The sequence below is a fragment of the Lagenorhynchus albirostris genome, chromosome 2, assembly GCF_949774975.1.
Source record: "Lagenorhynchus albirostris chromosome 2, mLagAlb1.1, whole genome shotgun sequence".
In the NCBI taxonomy this organism is placed as follows: domain Eukaryota; kingdom Metazoa; phylum Chordata; class Mammalia; order Artiodactyla; family Delphinidae; genus Lagenorhynchus; species Lagenorhynchus albirostris.
The window spans coordinates 103,637,932-103,658,621 of NC_083096.1; the positions used below are offsets into that span (position 1 = coordinate 103,637,932).

A 20,690-nucleotide genomic window follows, 5' to 3' on the forward strand; every position below is an offset into this window, starting at 1 on the left:
TCTAGAGTCTTTCAAAGAGAATCAACTTGTAAGATTTGAAGAGGTGGAGACTAAAAGTTCCTAGTGGTGAAGTAGCAGGAAGTCTTCTGTTTGTGATGCCCCTTGGGATCACGGATCCACCTCCAAATGACGAGTCCATCCACTGTGAGCTGGAATGACAGTAGCTGACCCACCCGCTGCCAGTCCTCAAGCCTGGACTGCGTTAGACATGGCTGGTCAGTCGCAGGCCCTGTTCTGCTGAGCGTGGAGGGTTCCAGCAACTTTTCCAACACAGCTCCAGGTAGCCATGACTAGTTGATCAATTTCAGCACAAGAGAGAAAAATCCTTTGCCATCCACTAAGCTCAGGGATGCCTGCAAATAGCTGGCCTAAAGTCACTACAGAGCAAGATAAAGGGTTAAAAAAAGGGAGGGATGACTTCAGATCTGGCACGTGGGCTAGTTGGGCTTTAAAGTAGATGTCAATCCCTGGGTGCTGGCTCAGGGCAGGCTATGTCAGAAGACACGGCCCGCACTATATTTATGCACAGAGATTTTGTCCCAAACTGAAAGGTCGAAGATTCCCAAAGGCATGCCCTTCAGGAACCCCAGAAACCTCTTTGATGGGGTAGGGAGCCTGAGGGTCTTGGTTTCCCACGAAATGGCCCCACCTCAGTTCACTTAGTGCTCAGCTACTCATGTCTTCCTAAAAAGGTGCCAACCGAGTGTCAGCCTGTTTTCCTCCACAAAGGGATTACGTGTAATTAAAAGGGATTACGTGTAATTAAAAGGGATTATGCTTTGAAGGAAGAAACTAGCCTTTAATCAGCCAGAGAAGGACACAGCAGCCTGAGCTGGAGGTGCTCTGGGTGCCATGTATGCCTGTTGCTGCCTGTGAGCCCCAGCCATAGACAGAGGGCTAGGAGTGGTCTTCCGTGGTCAACAGCATGGGCTTTGCCAGACAGATCAAGCTTCTGCTCTGGAAGAACTGGACCCTGCGGAAAAGGCAAAAGGTAACAGGTGCAGCTTGTGGTCTCACACTGAGGAGGTGTGGAGCAAATAGACAGTGGAGAGAGTGGGTGGGGTGGGAGTGGGTAAAGTGAGTAGCCAATGGGCTGGTTGCCATTTATCACTGAAGCAGCAGGTAACTGTCTGGCTCCTCTGTGAGCCTCTCTGACAAATGTCCTTCACAGGAAGATGTGCTTCTCTGTCCTGAGGTAGCTGCCTTCCACCTACAGCCCAGCACAGCCATATTATAAAGTCTGCTTTTGCCTGCCCTGAACATGAATCCATTGCCTGCCCATCCCTCCCCTGCCCTTGGTTTTTAAACCTGCTCCTCTGTCCATATGCCCTTGTGCAGCCGTACTGTGTGGCAGGAAGAGCCCTAAGTCCTGAAGATCAGGCCCAAAGGAAAACCATGCTCTCTAAGAGCTTTCCAATCCAATGATACTATGTTTCATTGGTTCTACAAAGCACACTGGTTTTTCACATTTCTGCAATTGGACTGCAGCTCACAATCCAGTGACACATTCTTTTCTTAGTGTGCAAAAAATAACAGTGCATCTAACAATTGATGGTGTCTTAGATTCAATGAGATATCTTATCAACAACTACAGATGTTTACTGAGACTTCCAGTGAGCACACATGGGACTGGGCTGGACCAGGGACTTAAAAGACACAGATCCTATGCACTTCAAGTCTGGCTGTGAGAACCCAAAATATATTTTGAGACCAAGAGCAAGAAAAAGGAACATAGTCCAAATGTCCCCTGAGAACAGGCAAGAGCCACAGGAGATCAGGGATCCCAGGGGTATACATGTTAATCTGACTGGCCTTTGTAAATTTTTTCTTTATATATAACTGTAAAGAAATAATGCACATTGCTATGGCCTCAGGGGCTTGGCAATGCCAGATGACTAAAGGAGACGAGAGAAGACGAAGGGAGGAGGATTGAGGGGTGGGCAGGGTTGGGATTAGAGAGAGCCAGGCAAAGCAGGAGAGCTTGGAAGGAGACAGGGAGGAAGACGGGCTGTAGGGAAGAAGAGAACAGATCTGTTCCAAGCCTCGATTCAGAGTGGGTTTGTGTGGGCAGGACAGGGTTTTTGTGGGCATTGGAAAGAAAGAGAGGGAAGGGGGCCAACAGGTGGAACATCTGAAGACCTATGGTGAGTGTCTCAGTCAGGGTCCAGTCAGAGGGACTCTAATACAAGGAGGTGTTAGCTACTACAAAGCTGGTAACTGAGGATGTAACAGAACTCCAGGGTGACATGGAGGTAGCAATTGCAGGATGCAGCTACCGCCCCTAGAGCTGAGAGGACCAAAGGGAGAAAGCGGAATACAGAGGAGAAGAACACAGAGGAGATGTTAGCAGAGGTGGAACTCAGCCCTGTGGGTAAGGGATTCAATGAGGCTGCTACTGGGGTCTCTGAGCCCAGTCTTAGGCCCAGACCCAGGAGGAAGAAGCCCTGGCTGGCAAAAGGGTTTGGGACTGAGGTACATAGCTTAATAACTGGCATGAAAGGGAGCAGCAAGGGACACAATCCAACCATGTGCACAGATGATCCTTCCCACTTGTATGGCTTGGGCAGGACTTAGGGAGGCTGGAGGGGAAAGACAAGTTAGGACCCCCTCCTACTGGGAGACACCAGTGTCCTCAGGCTGCTTTCCTTTGTCAAAGCTGGTGTGATTTTCAAATTAGCACTGAAGTTATTTGCTATCCCAGGAGCCAAGTGCTAGGGGTAATCAGAGACTCAATCTCTTATTTCTGGGAGCTTCCTTTCTAGAATGCAAATAGGCAAAATTGAAACAGACTCATTACTAAATTTGTTCACTTATTCATTTAATAACAGTTGTTATTAAAGGAACCTTCAATTAACAAATACTTAATAATTGCCGGGCACTGTGCCAGGTGCTGGGTACACAGTGACCAACAAGACAATCACGGTCCCTGCCTGCATGATGCTTATAATCTATGGGATGCTGAGAAATTAACATTCTCACTCAGTTTGACTCTCAATGTGCTCTTCATGGTCCTCAAAAAATGTACCCAAGGACTACAGCTGCTGGCCTGAAATGCTTCCATTCCTGTGGCAAAGCATGTTGACGTTACAGAGAATAATCCTGTTTTCAGTCACAGGGTTTGGCTCAGAGGCCCTCAGAGTCTCTGCTTCCTTTTGCTGGTGTTGGTAGGTGGCCCCTGTTCAGGGACTCTGTCTTCTCCAGTGTGCTTCCTAGGGGAGCACATTGCCAGCCCCTCTGCAGCGAGATGGGGCCTTTCAGGGTGAGGACCTTGACTGCGGGAATCTCCCAGGAAGCACCTAGTTGGGGCTGACATTTGTATGATGACATCCTGATGGCCTGGAAATTGAGGTCTCTGTCTGGTGTGCCTCCAGCTAGCTTCCCCTCTGCTCCCACATTCCGAAAATTTCCAGGATGTCTGGGTATAATGGAGATATCCCCACAGCCCCTAAAATCTCCTACGTAAAAGCTCTCATGGCTCCTTCTGTAAACTTTTGAAGCTGCCTGTAAACTTTCTGGAAGCTTCTGCCTTCACAAAATGGTGACTCTAAGAAAGAAAAATACAACACACGCAGCCCATAACTCAGCTCCTAGGTTTTTAATTCCTCAAACTTTCATGGTGTTTGATGTTTACTATTGTGAGCAGAGCAGGAGCAAAAACCAGATACCAAATTTCCCCATTCCTCCTCTCTTTATCACTAAGAGCATAAATGAAAGTCTTCAGATCTCTGCTTTCCTCTCTCCCTTTTTTTCTTCCTCTGTTGACATTATTAAGTATTAGTAAGTGCCTGGCACTGCACTAAGTATCACCTCATTTAACCCTCACCTCAGTTACGTGAGAGAGCTACCACTATTATCCGCCATGGGTACTGATGAGGTTGTTGAGGCTTCAGATGTTAGTGACTGGTGGGGCTGGATCCAGGACTCCAGGACAGGCAGACATGTCAGTTACCCCACACTGCCCCCATGTATAAAGCCCCGTCTAATTAGCTGGTCAGGAAGACCACAAAGGTAGGGTGACTGTATAATTTATCATCCAATCCAGGGTAGTTTTAAAAGTGAAAGGAGGCACTATTAATAATAATAGTAATAATTAATAATTGCACCAGCACAATAAGTGTAAACTGATACTGGACCTGGCAAACCAGGCTGTAAGGTCACCCTCTATGTCCTATATAGCCAGGTGACTTAGACAGCCCCTGCCCTCATGGAATTCAGAGCCAGGTGGAAACAGGTGCCTGTGCACAATTGCTGAGTGGAAAACCATGTGCAACTGTGGAGTAGAAGGAAGCTTGGGGTGGGGGATGAGGATGAGCTCTGGGAGCTCAGAAGAGAGACTGGGGTTGGCAGGAGTAAGAGAAGGCTCCACAAGGAGTCGTTCCCAGAGCATGCGTTTCCAGAGGTAAGACCTCTCCCACTGGTGGGGACAAATACATGTGCGCCCACGTTTCGATGGGTCAGGCCCTGTGTTGGGACGGTTTATAAAGACCATTAGATGTGTCTCTTGCCCCTTAGAGCCCATAGTCTAGGGCCCCTTGGTGTCATCTCCCTGGTCCCAGCTTCCATATCAGGGCGGGATACTTGGGGAATCCTAAGGATTCATGAGAGTACGGGGCTTATCATTTCTCGGACCCCAGACCTGGACATCTGGTACTGCTGTGACCTTTGACTTGGGGACCAGAATTAGGTGAGGAAAACCTGGCAGGTGTGGAGAAGCTGGGCCGCCAGCTCCAAGCCTTCCCAGGTCCTGGGTCATACTCATCCAGGCTGAGAACCCTGTCTGGGCTCTCGGTGCAGAAGGGAGAATCCTGCAGCTCATTTCAAAACTTGGCCACCCGCTTTCAAATTGAAAACAGAGCAGGAGGGAAGAAAACCTAACTGGCCAAGATTTAAAACAACAAGCACGACTCTGCCCTTCCCTGTGACCCCTCCTCCCCTAAGTAGGTTGAGTGGTAAAGAGAGGGGGAGGGGAGGGGGAAAAAAAAGGGAACAAGGAAATACCAGTTTGGAAAAAAAAATTTCCACCGGCCCCTTCTGAGCTTCGGCTGGGCTTAATTAAAGTTACAGACATGTTTAAAGAGAAGGGGTGTGGGGAGTCAGAGCTGCTCTGAAAACATGTTTTTAATTACACTGTGGAATTTCTCCCTAGGGTATGCCTGTGCACAGTTGAGCATCAAGGACAAAGATGCCGCTCTGGGGTTGGGGTGCTGAGTCCACAATTCTGGGGGAGGGAGAAGAGGTTGTTGTGAGGACGTGCCGGGCTAGAAGGGCTAGAAAAGAATTGCCGGTGGTCTTTGTGCAGGGAGTGAAGTGTGAAATGCAGCCCTTCCAAAACAAACGCTTGCAGAGTTGGAGCAGTAACACTGACTTCTCAAAAAATGCTTTTCAAAGATTACCAACCACTACCTGTGCCAGTGGTTCTCAGCCCCCGCTGCACATTGGAACTACCTGAGAAGTGTTAAAAAACAAACAAAAGACACCGAGCTGATGTCCCATGGCCAGGCATCCTGGTGTAATTGATGTGGGGCACGGCCCAAACTCCCCACAGGATTCCTGCCTGCAGCTGCGTGAGAACCGCAGACCTAGGTCAACGAAGGTGATCATTGGAGAGGCAGGGACTATAGGCAGAAAACAGCAGCCCTAATTCAGAGATATGGTGAAGAGGAACACCTGCAAATCTGTACTAGTCCTAGCACTAGGCAAAGGATGAAGGAGGAAAAGAAAATTCTCATCTGGCCTCCTCCTGATGGGTGGACTTCCAAAGACCAGATACTTCAAAATTACAAGAGTGAGTGAGTGAGTGAGTGGGTGAGTAGATGAGAGAGTGTGTGACTTACATGGCAAAGAGAGATGAGGTGCACTAGCTTAAGTTTAGGAATTTTATCCATGGGACAGGTAAGACAGGCTGGCTGACCCTCCCATGGTCCAAGGTCCTCTAACATATGGAGTAGGGGACAGTGTGTGGTTAGTTTTCTCAGGAAGCCCCATGTTTCCAAACTGACAACTGAGCAGTGCTGACTCCAGAAAGGGAGAAAAGGAGGAAACATAAATGTGAGTGGAGGGCAGACCTAGGAGTTGCAGATAATTTTAATTATAACTCCTTGCTCTTCAGACTTTATAATGTGCTGTCACCTACAATGTCCTTGTGAGCCTTGTGAGAGTCAATAATAAATGGCTCACGTTGATAGAATGTTACCACGTGCCAGACTCTGCTTTAGGTGTTTTACACAGTGAACTCATTTCATCCTCACAGCTGCTCTGAGAGGTAGGTCCTGATATCACCCCCATTTTACAGAAGACACCCTGAGGCATGGAGAGGTAGAATGGGTTACCCAAGGTTGTACAGCTAATAGGGAGTGAAGTTGGCTAAGAACCCCTGGTATTGACACACTCTTAACCCTCAGTATTAGCTGTAGGACAAAATAGTCCCATTTCACAGATGAGAAAACTGAGACTTGGGGATTAAGCAAGCCCTAAAGTGACTCCTAACCTAGCTCTTCCCATTCTCAAATCAACATCAATGTCTTATACACCAGACAATTCCCAGATAGACACTGCTTCATGGAAGGTGGCTGACTTACTAGATAGGAAGCCAGTTTTGCAAGCAGTTGTCTTAAGGAAGAGTCAAATGTGTGGAATCTGGACTGCTTGTCTCATTTCCTTGGTGAGGACACCACGAATAAGTTTTGGTTTCATTGCTTGCATCTATCACTCACATTGCTATCTTGTGGAACTTGTTCCCCAACCTTGCCCACTGACAGGGCGACCTGGGATGGAAGACCTGAAGCCAGCATACATGTCCCTGGGGAAAACAGTTTGTTAAGTCTGCAAACGGTTGTTTACCTAAGCCTCTAGTCACCTCCAGCTTTCCAGAGAAGCCTCCTAGACCAGTCTTGACAGAGACTCACTCATTCCACCGATATTTACTGGGCACTTATTATAAGCTTGGCCCTGTGTTGGGTGTAGTGACAAGAATAGATGTGGTCCCTGTCCTCAGGAAGCTTATAGCTAGTGAGGGGTCCACCTTCATGAAGGAGTAATGACTCTGAAGTACGATGAGTGATAAAACAGGGGAAGTGTGCTGCTGTGGGAACAGCTGTGCTGGCTAGTACCCAGCAAAGATGGATGAAGCTGTTAACAGTGAGATAGGGTCACCGGGGACAGTCTTTACTCTTCCTCCCTTGATTTGCGTGACCTGGGGGGACTGCCAACATTTCTATGGCTATCAAGTATGCTTGGGGTCAGTCCTCTTCACACAGGATGGGACTTGTCCAATACTGGGGAGTATTTTGCCATTTTCGGGGAGAATATGTACCTTAAGGAAAAATCTTCTATTTTTTCTTCTTCCCATAATGTTTGTGTGAGTTTTTCCTCTAAAACATCCTCCCTAGACATATTTTGGATAAAACATTTTGTAAAAAGTTACAACTGCATAATCACCACCTACCCTGAACATCTTTTGCTTTTTCTTCAATGTATTATTTTTTTACCCTCTTCGACTTATGTTATGATTTGTAATAATTCAGTTGCCAGCAGACCTCACCAACAGAAAAGGAACAAAGGTTTATTGAGCACCTGCTATGGTGTCCACTACTTTGCTGAGAGTTTAAGTACATTTCTTTGGAAGGAACAACAAAGGGTTAAATTTAAAACCATGAGAATAGCCCCTAGCAGATCTATATATACTTACATTTCTATTCTTAGCCATCTGCCTTAATTCTCCTTTAAATCTTATGAGTTTCCTTCCTAAGGTCTCTGGAATGGGGGTTGGGTAGAAGAACTATTACATTCCCCAATACATACCGGCCCACCCTTCCCCCAATAATCCCACACCTCTACCCATACCCTCATGTGCAATGCCGCAGGGTGTGGGCTGAAGCAACCAACTTGTTCTCCTTCCTTTGGAGTCAAGAGTCCTTAAACTCTAAATTGAACCTAAATTTAAATACCTACTTTCAATTGTATGTCGGTATCAGCAACCTCTTCCAGTATTATAAAATCCTGCAGCGGCATAAGTTTAAGCAACAAGAAATTGTTGAAGGAAAACGTTGGTATACCCAGATTTCTGGGTTTGACTTTGCTATGGATCACAGTAGTTCACAGAGGCATTTGCACCTTCATTCATTCATTCATTCATTCAGTGACCTCATATGCAAAGTCTAGCAGCGCTAGAAGAAGACAGGGCCGGTGTGTGTGTGGGAGTGGGGGGAATGTGGAAGAGCACTGAGCCAGGAGGCAGGAGGCTGGATTTTGGTTCCAATGCTGTCACTGCTGATGAGACACTGCACAGGTCACCTGCCCTTCCTGGGCCTCTGTTTCCTCATCTGCAGAAGGAGAGGTTACAAGGATACCTTTACTACCTGCAGCAGCAGCATTACCTGTGAGCTTGTTAGACATGTGAGATCTGATGGAGTCTTACAGAATCAGAATTTGCATTCATGTGCACAGCAACGTCCAAGGGCATATCTTGATGACCTTTGACGAAAGTACTATGCTAATGCAGTTTTCTAAAATAGAGGCAGAATGGAACCCAGAGGGACACCAAGTCTCGTTAGTCTAATATATCAAAGTAGAGGCAGTATGGGAGATGGGATTTTAAAAAAAGGAAGTCCTTTAGGTAAATATACCACAACCAAAGTCCTGTTGCATAGACAGGCACTGAAATGAAGTATGTCTGCTTTGGGTATGTTTCCTGTAATCTCTTAGCATCACTGGTCTTTCTCTCTTTTTGTTTTGTTTTCCCAGATTCGCTTTGTGGTGGAACTTGTGTGGCCTTTATCTTTATTTCTGGTCCTGATCTGGTTAAGGAATGTCAACCCACTCTACAGCCAACATGAATGTAAGCATAATGGGGGTGAGGGCAGGGGGAGCCTTGGCAGGCCTGGAGGGCCTGTCCATTTGTTTAGAAAGGTTTTGGGGGCTGGGGGTGCCAGGATCTGATCTGCTTATCATCATTTTATGCCTAGGATGCAGAAAACAGAGATTCATTGGCGTTATGCAAACTAACTTTTAAATCCTACACATTCTATGCAAATACTTACATGTGGTTACTGAAGAATTGTGTAATTATTTTTTATTTGGTTGTTTTTTTCTTATACCTAAACTCTTCCTAACTTCAAAGGGAGCAGATTATAGATGAGTTCTTTGAAATATTTTGGAGACAGTTCAGAGATATGTTAGACATGTTGCTAAAGAAAAATGAGAAGAGACAAAAAATAGTATATTAATAATATAGTATTTCTTGGACCCCAGAGGTGTCCTGGGACCGAAGATGAGCCTGTAAGTACCTCTTTTGTACTATGCACCTCAGAGAAAGTCTTCATCTGGTTTCTGGCCAGGATGACATCTTCTGGCTCTAGACAGCTGAGGTGAGGGCCTCAGGAGTTACACACAGCTGCTCAGTCCCCTATTCTTGCTCCTCAACCTCTTGTTTTTAAGTTTCAGGCCCCAAGTTCTGACTCAGCCTCCTGCGCATCAAACTCTTGCCTCTTTACCTCACCCCACAAGGAGCCCATAACCTGCGCCTGGGCCCCCTTTTGCATGCTTGGGGGTAGATGCTCAATACATAGTTGTGGAAGGAATAGATGGACCTCTTCTCCTCCTCAAGCACCAGCAACTCGCAGAGGCTTCTTGCGCTAACATCTCTCTGCCTCTCCCCATCCCCCCACCAAAACGATGTGCTTCTCCTCTGTTCCCCCTTCACACTTCCATCCATGCCACTATCAGGACATTTGTCCATCTCTCCACTACACTGGGAGTTTGAGAGAAGAGACCCTGTCTCCAGCACTCTGCACAGGGCCTGGCATATATTAGATGTTCCTGATTCGTTTTTTGTTTTTTAACAAATTTATTTATTTATTTTATTTTTAGCTGCGTTGGGTCTTCGTTGCGGTGTGCAGGCTTTTCATTGCGGTGGCTTCTCTAGTTGTGAAGGCGCATGGCCTTCGGTAGTTGTGGCTCCCGGGCTCTGGAGCTCAGGCTCAGTAGTTGCAGCGCACAGGCTTAGTTGCCCCGCGGCATGTGGGATCTTCCCAGACCAGGGATTGAACCCGTGTCCCCTGCATTGGCAGGCGGATCCTTAACCAATGCGCCACCAGGGAAGTCCCGCCCCTGCTTCTTAAGTGTTGGTGAATGAAGGAAAGCACCAGAAGGACAGGGGTCCTTCCTGCAGAGGCTCTAGATCCTAGGGCCTGCATCCTACTTAGTGTCAATGACTAACTCCTTGTCTTCATTTCCTGTCTTAAAGGCCATTTTCCCAACAAGGCGATGCCCTCAGCAGGAATGTTGCCATGGCTCCAGGGAATTTTCTGCAATGTGAACAATCCTTGTTTTCAAAGTCCCACCCCGGGAGAATCTCCTGGAATTGTGTCAAACTATAACAACTCCATGTAAGTGTTGAGATTCCCACCATACCAGGAGGAAGCTGTGCACCCTTTATTCTCATCTTGCCCTGGAGTTCATGTGTAAGCACACAGAGCATGTGACGCTGAGTGAGTGTTTTTGTGGTTTGCTGAAACCTTAAACTCAAAGGAGCAGGGCATGTTTCCTCTCTGGAGTATTCTATCAGCTGTCAGGGCACTTGAGGAAAATGCTTCAAACTAAGGCCACATAACACAATTTCTTGGTTCATATATCCCCAAGATGTGACTTGGAGTCTAATTTCAGCCCCCTGCTGAGATGTGTCCACTGCCTCCAGGTCATTCACCTTCTTGGATGGAGTCACTGGATGAAAAAAACTCAGTTCCCCTTCTGTATCCTTACATCACTCTCCACGCTGGATCGATTCTGAGAGATCCCTGTTCCTTTAAAAGCCTTCTTGGACATCTAAAGGCTAAGAAAAATGTCAGGGAACCTTTTGAGGGTGAACGAAATCAAGTTTACAAGGTGAAGTTTGCTTCTTGGAAGACAAAGACAATTTCCAAATCCTCTGTCATAAATGCCATCAGTTCCCTTGGTTTGCAAAATCTTAGTATACTGCCTGAGAGCAGAAGTTCTTAACCTGTGGGGCTAACGACCATTCCGAGAATCTGATGAAAACTGATGGCCCCTCTCCCAAGAAAGACGGACACACACACACAAAAAACATTACACTGTGCATATGATTTCAGGGGACTTGTGGACTCCAGGTTAATGATCTCTGGTCTGGGATCGAATTCAGGTCAAATTCCATACGAAAAGCGTCTATTTTTGGAATTCCCTCTCAGAGCAGGAGGTAGGGGGACTTGATGTAACATGTTCTATAGACAGAGGCTCAGGGATGAGGACAGGATTGTCCTTCAGCCACTGGGCTGACCTCGAGCTGCAACTTGTGACATTTCACCAACAAAGGCTTGTTGGGGAGTAGGCTTCACCTACCTGTATAAACATCAAATCAGATGGAGACTGAGATATTTGGTTACTCCAGTTCTTTCCTTAGAGGAGATCTGGATATAATTCCTCCAGGACAAAACTGCATTTTGACTAAAAAAAAAAGAACGTTTGGTACTTCAGCTTAATACTCAGAGGTAGCCTTCCCCACTGGGAACAAACTGCGACTGCTTTTGCCCTACAAAGGCAGAGGTGAGTAGTTGTGACAGAGACTGCATGGTCCATGAGCCTATAATATGCTTGCTAACCCCTGGATGATAGGAAGATAGAGGAGGGAACACAGAACACCCATCTTCCTGGGAAAGTCAGCAGATGGCATCTTAGCCGGGCTCCCGTGGCTGCAAACACCACCTGGAAGCTTTCATTTACAGTCTGTACTTTCAGCTTGAGCTTCCTTGAGGTGCCTGAGAAGAAACACCTGCCTAGAGACCCCATGGGTCACATGATGGGATCAGGGGAGACTTGAAGGCATTTCAGTGGAGGCTGTATGGAGCTTTGGTGGGACTGGCACTGACAGTGTCTACAGATTGAGAGGTGGGGGCTGGGGAAGGGAAGGGGTTTCAGACTCCAGCTGTACTCAGCATTTGAACAAGGAAATCTGGGTTTCATGTTTCACACACACATTATGAGTGAAATATTCATTTGCTTGCAAGGCACAGAAACACATTTAAACAAGTTTAAGCCTCAGACGGAAAGATATGGTTTGGACACTAGACCTTCTTGAAAAGCCAGGAGCAGCAAGGCAGTCCTCAGGGAGTGGGAGAAGAACTGGAGAGCCGTCAGGAGGTCTCCCCTCCCGTCTGGGCCTACAAGGTCCAGCCTCTCTGCCTCTCTCTGGGCTTCTACTCCATTTGCCTCTTTCTGTGGACCAGTATCCCCTGCTTCTCAATGCCTGGGCTGGCGCTAGTTGCCCAGTTCACGGCCCCTCAGCTTGGGCAATCAGAAGAGCATCCCAGAGTACCATTCAAATTCCTGGGAACAGATCTGCTTAGCCCAGCTTTATTCTTCTTGTCCATCAGCCTTGGTGCAGGTGTGTGTGTACATGCATGCAGAGAGGACTTTGCGGGTTAAGCATGGCTGTTAGAACCTGCTCATATGAATGGCTGGAAGGGCAGGTCTCAGAGAAGTGGGTACTGGCTGGGAAGAGCCTCCAGTAATATCTCCTAATATCATCCTATTTAAGGGTTCTTGGGACAGGAAACACATAGAGAATGGGGTTGAGAGGTGACCCAGCCCTGGCAAAGTTGGAAGACTTTTAACAACAAATTTCTCACTGCCCGTGTTATCTTATATGTATAAGGAAGTAAAAATATCTTTCTCCTTTGCCTTGGCAATATTGAGAGAATACATAATGTAATAGATAGGTCAAGCAGGTGGTATGTTAAAAAATTACACAAGGTATTATGATGATGATAATGATGTTGATGAAAATGACAGCTATGTCTTTATTGATGAGGCTCTTTCTTACAGCTTGGCAAGGGTTTATCAAGATTTTCAGGAACTCCTCATGGGTGCACCGGAGAGCCAGCACCTCGGCCAGGTTTGGACAGAGCTCTGCACCTTGTCGCAACTCATGAACACCCTCCGGGTGCACCCCGAGAGGATTGCAGGTGAGGTGGGCTTCAGTGTTCCTACTATCACTCGCCTCTCACTTGCCTTCTCCACCAGAGAGATTGAAGATACAGGAAAGAGTTTGGAGATTTGGTTGGAAAAGATACCAGAGGATGCAGGAAGGTATGGGACCTAGAGGCAGCATGAGGCTTACCTTGGCGAGAACTCCTCTTCCTGCCAGCCTTGAAGGTGGGAAATTGGGAAGGAGGGCAGGAAAGGTCTCATCTCAGGTAAGTCCAGAGATAGGAGAATGCAGAGAGTGATGGTGCTCTGGGAAGTCTGAGGCCAGGTGAAGGGCTGGAAGCAGGGGGAGGAGTTTGTGGAGCATGGTAAAGGTGTGGAATACTTTCACAGAGTCCTAGAGAGTGAGCTACCCAGGACTGTGTGGAAGCAATGCCAAGTAGCAGTACGGAGTCCGGGAGGTCAGAGCACATGCTTATCATGACATAAATATGTACAGTTATTCTGTTTCTTCCGGCAATATTCCGCATCCCAGGCCCTGAGGCAGAGCAGGCGCCGAGTGGGGGGATGGAGGGCTGGGGGCTGGTGGGGAGGTGCCACAGAAAGTCCAGGAGGGTGGTGATTGGACTACATGGATCGGGTTCAGGCTGCATACGGACGGAGGAGAAGCCAGAAGTACTGCAGTTGCCCAGGGGAAAATGGAGGGGCAAGAGAATAGAGGTCTTGGAGGGCTCCATGACCCTGTTTAAGGACTGAGAAAATAGCAGGATGGAAAGATTGACAGATGTGGTCAGAATGTGAAATATGCGAATTCAGGATTTCAAAGGCATGCAGGACAGATAAAAACAAGCCCCCAGGTGTGGCCATGGTTGTTGAAGTGGAGCGGAGGTGAAGGTTAGGTGATGGGGAGGGCCAGGAAATGAGAGGCCACGCTGGCTGGACCCTGAGGTGGTGTGAGTAGGAGAGCCACTTGGAGGCCAGAAGCGTGAGGAGGAAGGGTGGGGGAGCTCCCTCTCCCATGCCCCTCCTCCCCAGGGGAAGAACTAGAAACAAGCAAAACCCAAACCCAGTAACCACTCTGACATCTCTTTTTAGAGCACAAGTGAATGTGGCGTGGTTGTCACATCCTCCATAGGCTCCTCTGTAGGTGGCCGGAGAGACTGGCCATGGCAGTGGCCTGGGCACCAGCTGGACCACATCCCCTTGCAGGGGCACATGAGCAGCTGGAAGAGAACAGGGCTGCCAGGACCCCAGGGGTCACTGCAGTCCTGGGAGTGGAAAAAATTTTTCAGGGGTGGGGCTCAGAGGCTGCGAAGGAAGTGGTTTGTTGCTGCTGGGAGATGTCTGCTCCTAGGATGGAGACGGGGAAGTGACTGTCAGGATGATCTTGGAGGATGACAAGGATGAGGAAGGGGACATCCAAGGGGACGGGGGGGCTGGATAGAAAAGCTTCTGCTCGGGGAGAATGGTACAAACCAACTCCCTAGGGCTCCTCACGCATGCAGCGCGGTCAGCAGATGGTTGGTGAGTGCCCACCGAGCCAGGCAGGGTGCCAGTCCCCGGGAACAGAGAGGTGGTCAGACCAGTGCCCTCCCCTGAGGGCTCCCTGGGCAGAAGTGGAAGGACCAAGTGGACAGTGACCACACCATGTGGGGGGCTGGTGGAGGGAAGCAGGGGGGCTTCAAAGAGCACAGGGGAGTCAGGAGGGGAAAGTTCTCCAAGGAGAACCTGATCCTCCTCCCGCTGGGCCACCTTCTCCCTTCTCTCCCCATTGGAGTGATAAAGGACACAGATATGATCAGATGACCGTTAAGATTGCTTCATTACATTCTAATTCTTTCAAAGGTAGTAATGCATATACTTTATGTAGTAAAACCAGATTACAAACTATCTTCTTTGTTGCTCGGAAGTTTACTAAGATTTTACTTAACTCAAGCTTAAAGGGCCTTGTGGGGTATGAGCACAGTCAGCATTTTAATAGTGAGGGAAATAATGGGAAAGCACAAACAAGAAAGCATTTTTTTCCCCAAGGTTAAACAAGCAGATGAGAACACGGGCTTATCCGACCCCTGGAATGACTGTCTACCCCACTCATCCAGCAGATATTTCATTTTGTTTTCTGATTGTCGGATGGAGTCCGGCTGGGAGGAAATATAAAGGAAGTCATTGCAAACCACAATGTCTCTGTGGTCTTTCAAGCCTGTATATGAGAACCAAAATCACTCCTTCCCAGCCCGACGCAGGACTAGTTTTGAATCGGCGCAGGTGCTCCTTCTGCCGGCCTTCGGGCTGTCGCCGAACGTTCCCTTCAAGAGGGCAGCTTCGGGGCTCTGGGAAAACTGAGTCAGGGAAGGCCAGCCAAGGCTCTCCAAAGGACTTTGGGGGCCGAGAACACAGACTCTGCAGAACCCCTGACCTTGGTGGCCATGAGAGGGGAAAGGGGACCATCCCCAAGAAAGAGACAGAGTCTCTGAAGGAATTCCAGGCCGGGGACTGAAGTCCACCGTCAGAACTGAAGACGGTTTCAGAGTCTGTCCCAGGGTCCCCTGGGGACCTTGCCGGCTCTGAGCATTGACTCCTCAGCCCAAAGCTGCAGTGGAGGGTTAAGCCTTTGAAAGCGAGGTGGGCGGCTGTACCTGGGGTGTGCTTTTGCCTGTCAGTTCCCGGTCACCTGGGAAAGTATGCCAGTGGTGACCCAGGGCATTCTCCTTTCCTAGCAAACCTGTAGTACTGCATTCTCCGCAGAGGAGGATTAATGGTAAAAGACCAGCCGTGAAGCCCCCTCCCCACTCACCCCCAAGCAACCTTTGCAGTCTCTCAATCATCTTTAAACGCTGTCTTCCCCTTAGCCTCACGCACACCTTCTCCTGGCTTCCCCCACCCCAGCCTCAGCTCCCCTGACCTCCATGGGCCTCAGCGGCCCCCTCCCCCAGCCTCTAATCTTCCCAGGGAAGAGAACAAGAAGAACCACATTTTAAACTACATTTAATTTTCTTTCCTCAGGCCCCCAGTTCACATTTCTCCCTCGGGAGTCTGGTGTAGCTGCTGTCTGGTATCGGCCTCTGCTTACACTTTCGGCCCCACGCTCTCCGAACAGGGTGGCCCCGGCCCTCCTCAGGTGTGCTGAACCAGCACGCTCCTGCCCCTTCTCCCTAGGGCCACAGCAGGCCAGGCACCTGGCTGGGAAGCTGGACCAGGGCGAAATCACTCCCAGTTTCCCTTGTTTTGTCCCTTCTCCCCAGCAAGGTATTTGTATGTAAGGTCAGGTGAGGGAGTTAAAGAATAACGAAGAGTTACACAGTCAGATAGGGCCCTGACTCTCAGGTCAAGACAACAGATATTTATTGGGTGTCACCTGTCATTCCGCAGACATTTACCAAGGACCTGATTCCATGTCAGGCTCTAATGCTCGGTGTCAGATAGAGGTGACTTGGAGGGCTTACATCTCTGTGCCCAGCATTGCTAGGTATGATGGGGAGTATAATAAAAGCAGGATCCTTAGCTCCCTACTCTCAAGAGCCTCTGTGTGTGTGTGTGTGTGTATGTGTGTTCGGGGTTGCATTGCTGGAGGCCAGAGGATATAGTATAATGCTGTATACAAAGAAATGGTTCGAAGATGAACAACCAAGCGGGTGCCCCAGGGGAAGAAAAAAGGAAGCTGGGTTTGGAAGATGACAGACATATGTTATTGAAAAGGAAAGAAGGCAAGAAGAAAATAAACCAGCCCCTCTCAGAACCATCCCCCTCTCTTGGGGGAATGCCCCCAATCCATGGTTTCAGTTATCTGTGGTCAACCACAGTCCAAAAATATTAAATGGAAAATTCCAGAAGTGAACAACTCATAAGTTTTAAATTTTGTGCCGTTCTGAGTAGCATGATGAAATCTCGGGCTAACCTACCCGGGATGGAAACCATTCCTCTGCCCAGGTATCCCACTTGTTAGTCACTTACTAGCTGTCTAGCTTAGCTTATCAGATCGACTATCGCAGTATCACAGTGCTTGTGTAAGAATAACTCTTATTTTATTTAATAACGGCCCCAAAGTGCAAGACCAGTGATGCTGGCAATTTGGATATTCTTTTACTGTGCCTAATTTATAAATTAAACTTCATCATAGGTACGTATGTATAAGAAAAAACATAGTATATATAGGGTCTGGTACTATCTGTAACCACTGTGGTGGGGGCACAGAATATATCCTCTGAAGATAAAAGGGACTATTATATATTATAGTCAGGTTCCCCTAAAGGCTTTGGGCTTTTCCTAAGCAAAAGGTAGTGATACTGAGCTACCTGGCAGTACAACTCTTAAGGGACATCCCTCGTGGTGAGAGAGGCTGCTGTGTGGTGGAACCTCGGGGCTGGTTCCCCTGCCCCAGCTGCACGGGCAGGCCTGTGGCTGGCCCATCCCCTTTCAAGAGGAAATTAGCAGCGACATCAATCTGGACAAGGCATGTACAAAGAAAGTCACAACCTGAACATAAAGGGTGACTGTCAAGCACTTGGGGAGCTAGGCCTCTTGGCGGCCTGGGGAGAATTTGGGGAGGAAGAGCACTGTGGTGTTAGAGCCTGGAAGGAACAGGGGCATTTGATGATTAAAGTTAGTTAAAGAAGAACTAAGACATAAGCAGTCAACCAGGCTCCCGGAGAAGTTGTGATGTAGAGATAACTGTTTTCATGCAACCCAAATGCTTTCCCTTAATGTTGAAATGATTTCATAAATATCTGGGCCCGTCCCCCTCTTCTCTGGCTCGTGCCTCATGAACTGTAGCAGTGGGCCAGCTTCAGAGTGAGTGTTGGCCCTGGAAGCAAGCAGAGAAGGTGGGTGTGCCTCCCCTGGGAGGGGTAAGAATAATACTAATGCAATCAGGTCAAGCATTTTTTTTGAGCTGGGAGCTAATAAGCACTTTGCACTCCTTATCCCAAGTCACCCCACAACGATCCTAAGAGGTAGGTGTGGAAAGTGCAGACAGAGAGGTTCAGTCACTTGCCCCAAGGTCACCTCAACTGTTAGAAGTCCTTTATGCCTCCTTATAAAGAAAATTCTGCTTCCAGTAGGTTTTGAGTGGAGCTGAAAGAATGTGACTGGGCTGATCAGGGCATGAAACTGCAAGCCCAGGCAACAGGCCAATCCCCCTTTCCCCACTTGAAGATTTTCTTGCCCCAGACAGCCTGATCTCTCTTAGTACATGTCCATACCCTGAGCTTAGAGCCACAGCTGAGCTGACAGAAACACCAAGAAGGGTTCTCTACCCCATGACAATGGCACTAATTCTCCTCCTATTCTAGACTAGGCTTTCTCAGCCTTAGCGCTATTGACCTTTTGAACCAGATAGTTCTTTGTTTTATCAGAGAAACGGGGTTGTCCTGTGCCTTGTGGGACGTTTGGTGGCATCCCTGGCCCCTACCCACTAGTATCAATACTTTCCCAGTTGTAACAACCAAAAATGTCTCCAGACATTGCCAAATATTTCCAGAGGGACAAAACTGCTCCTCACCCCACCCCATTGTCCAAGGCCAACTCCACAAAGCATCCGATGACCACCACCCCGACCTAATTTTTTCCACCCTGTGTGCCTTCTCACTAAATTTGGCTCGTCTGCTCCAGCAGTTAATGCTGTGACTGCCGCTGGCAGGGGCCCTGACTCTTAGGCGCTCCCAGGGAGCCCAGAACAGGGCCCTCCTCTGATAGTCAAGTTAGAAATCGATTCTAGATGTTTTCCTTTTTTTGACCCATCTCCCCTCCGACACCCTGTTCTTTTTTTCATTCGTACGCAGGAAGAGGAATACGAATACGGGATGTCCTAAAAGATGAGGAAACACTGTCACTGTTTCTCATAAAGAGCATTGGCCTGTCTGACTCAGTTGTCTACCTTCTGGTCAACTCCCAAGTCCGTCCAGAGCAGGTAGGTGGATGTCATTGGTCAGTGGTCCCTGGAGGGGAAGGGTGGGCACTGAGCCTGAGCCTGAGCCTGAGAAAGGCAAAGGAGACCTTGAGTTTCTTTTTTCCTTCTGGCTTTCACATTCAGAATCATTCAGATTCGTGCCGCACACTCGGGAGAATACCTGGGGGTCACTTGTGGTGATGAGCATTCCCATCGCAGGACTCTGGAGTGGCACAAATCCTGGCAGCCCTTAAAACATCTCAGAGTTTTATTACTGGAAGGAACCTTAGAGACCATGTGGCTCAAACTCCTTTTATAGTTGAGGAAACTGAGGTTTACTCATGTATTCACCAAACACCTAGAGATGTTTTAGGTACCAGAATACAGTGGGAACAGTACGAGGAAATCCCTGACTCTGGGAGCTCCTATTCCAGTAGGGGCGACAGGCACTAATCAAGTAAGCCAAGGGCACTTGCGTGCGTTTCCAGATTGTGAAAGGGGCTGTGAGGAAGGTCTAGCAGGGTCAGAGTTAGGGAGGGACTGGGGGCAGCTTTAAATTCAATGGACAGGGAAGACCTTCCTGAGGGGGTGCTATTTGAGCAGATCTAACTGAAGAGAAGGCACCATGCAAATGCCTGTGAGAGGAGAGTTCCAGCCAAGAAAAAGGCAAAGCCAGGGTCTGAGTGTGCTGAGGTGGCCTTTGAGGTCACAGAGCCTGATAACAGCCGCAAGTAGAGCAGACCTCTGATTTCCTGGACCGTTTCTTGCCAGTGCCAGGCGAACTCCCTCTGTCCCCCCCAAATCTATTTTGTCTGTTTTCATAATCTCCTGTATTTATTCAGAGTGTTTTTCCCACTAACATATGACTTTCACATCTGTTAGCGCCTGCGCTACTCACATTAATCCCGAGATGGGTCAAACAGATGGGGAAACTGACGTGCCTGGAGACCGACTGACTTGTGCACAGCTGTAGAGCTAGAATTGTCCGAGCTGGTGCGGAATCAGGTCTTCTCGTTCCTAGTCCCGTGCTCGTTCAGTGGTTCTCAGGGTCCAAGACCAATAGCCTCAGCAAGGACTGGGAGTGAATTCTCAGGCCCCATCGCAGACGGACCAGCGGTCTCTGCTTTAACAAGCTCTCCAGGTGGTTCTGATGGCTCAGGGATGAGAACCACTGCTCTAGTTTGGGGCCTCATGGGCTCATGGCCCAGCATCCTGGGGGTGTGGATTCCTAGTGTGATGAACACGGTGAGAACGCATGATAAGCAGGGGCCTTAGCACAGACGCCCCGCCTGGCTCTCCTGGCCAGGACCGCACCTCCTCTAGACTCCAGGGGAGACGGAGACATAAATAGAGAATTTCAGGGCCTGTGTCAGTCCTGAGGCAAAGGTCTGCACAGGGTGCCGTCTGAGCCCAGAGAAGGGAGGGGACCCACCTGCCTGGCTGAGGTTGGCTCCTTTGAAGGGGGTTTTCAAGCTGGTTCCCAGCACAACAATAGAGAGGCCCATACCTGCTTTTCTGGCTTCTCAGACCCTGAGGTTTTCACTGAAACTAGACAAGGGGAGCTGAGGTTCAGCCCTGAGGCAGAGTGTCAGGTCCCTTGGAACCCGGCACCCTCAGTGCCCAGGTTTGGCCACAGTGTGCTCCTGGGGCGGCCCTTGGGGTCAGGCCTGGCTGCCCGGCCCTGCTTGGCTCCCCTCCCATCCCAATCCAGGGGCGGGGGGTGGGCAGCATCACTTGCTCACTTTCCCCTTTGCTTTCTCTTCAGCTCATAAAACTCAAGTCCTAGAAATGCCTGTGATGACTTCCAGTTGGTAATAAAAGGGAGATGGAGATAAGGGCAGGAATTTAGGGGAAATTTCTTTCCAGTTCC

General features: G+C 48.6%; 1 protein-coding gene across 2 annotated transcripts in view; it reads left to right on the forward strand.

The window, feature by feature from the left end:
- Positions 1–925: 925 nt before the first annotated feature.
- The window catches only part of ABCA4 (ATP binding cassette subfamily A member 4), a 136,895-nt gene continuing 117,130 nt past the window's right edge, over positions 926–20,690 (forward strand). For both annotated transcript variants that reach the window (XM_060142471.1, XM_060142472.1), the window contains exons 1-5: positions 926–991; positions 8,743–8,836; positions 10,244–10,385; positions 12,835–12,974; positions 18,714–18,841. In XM_060142471.1, coding sequence (XP_059998454.1) covers positions 926–991; positions 8,743–8,836; positions 10,244–10,385; positions 12,835–12,974; positions 18,714–18,841 — 570 coding nt within the window. The remainder of the gene's footprint in view (positions 992–8,742; positions 8,837–10,243; positions 10,386–12,834; positions 12,975–18,713; positions 18,842–20,690) is intronic.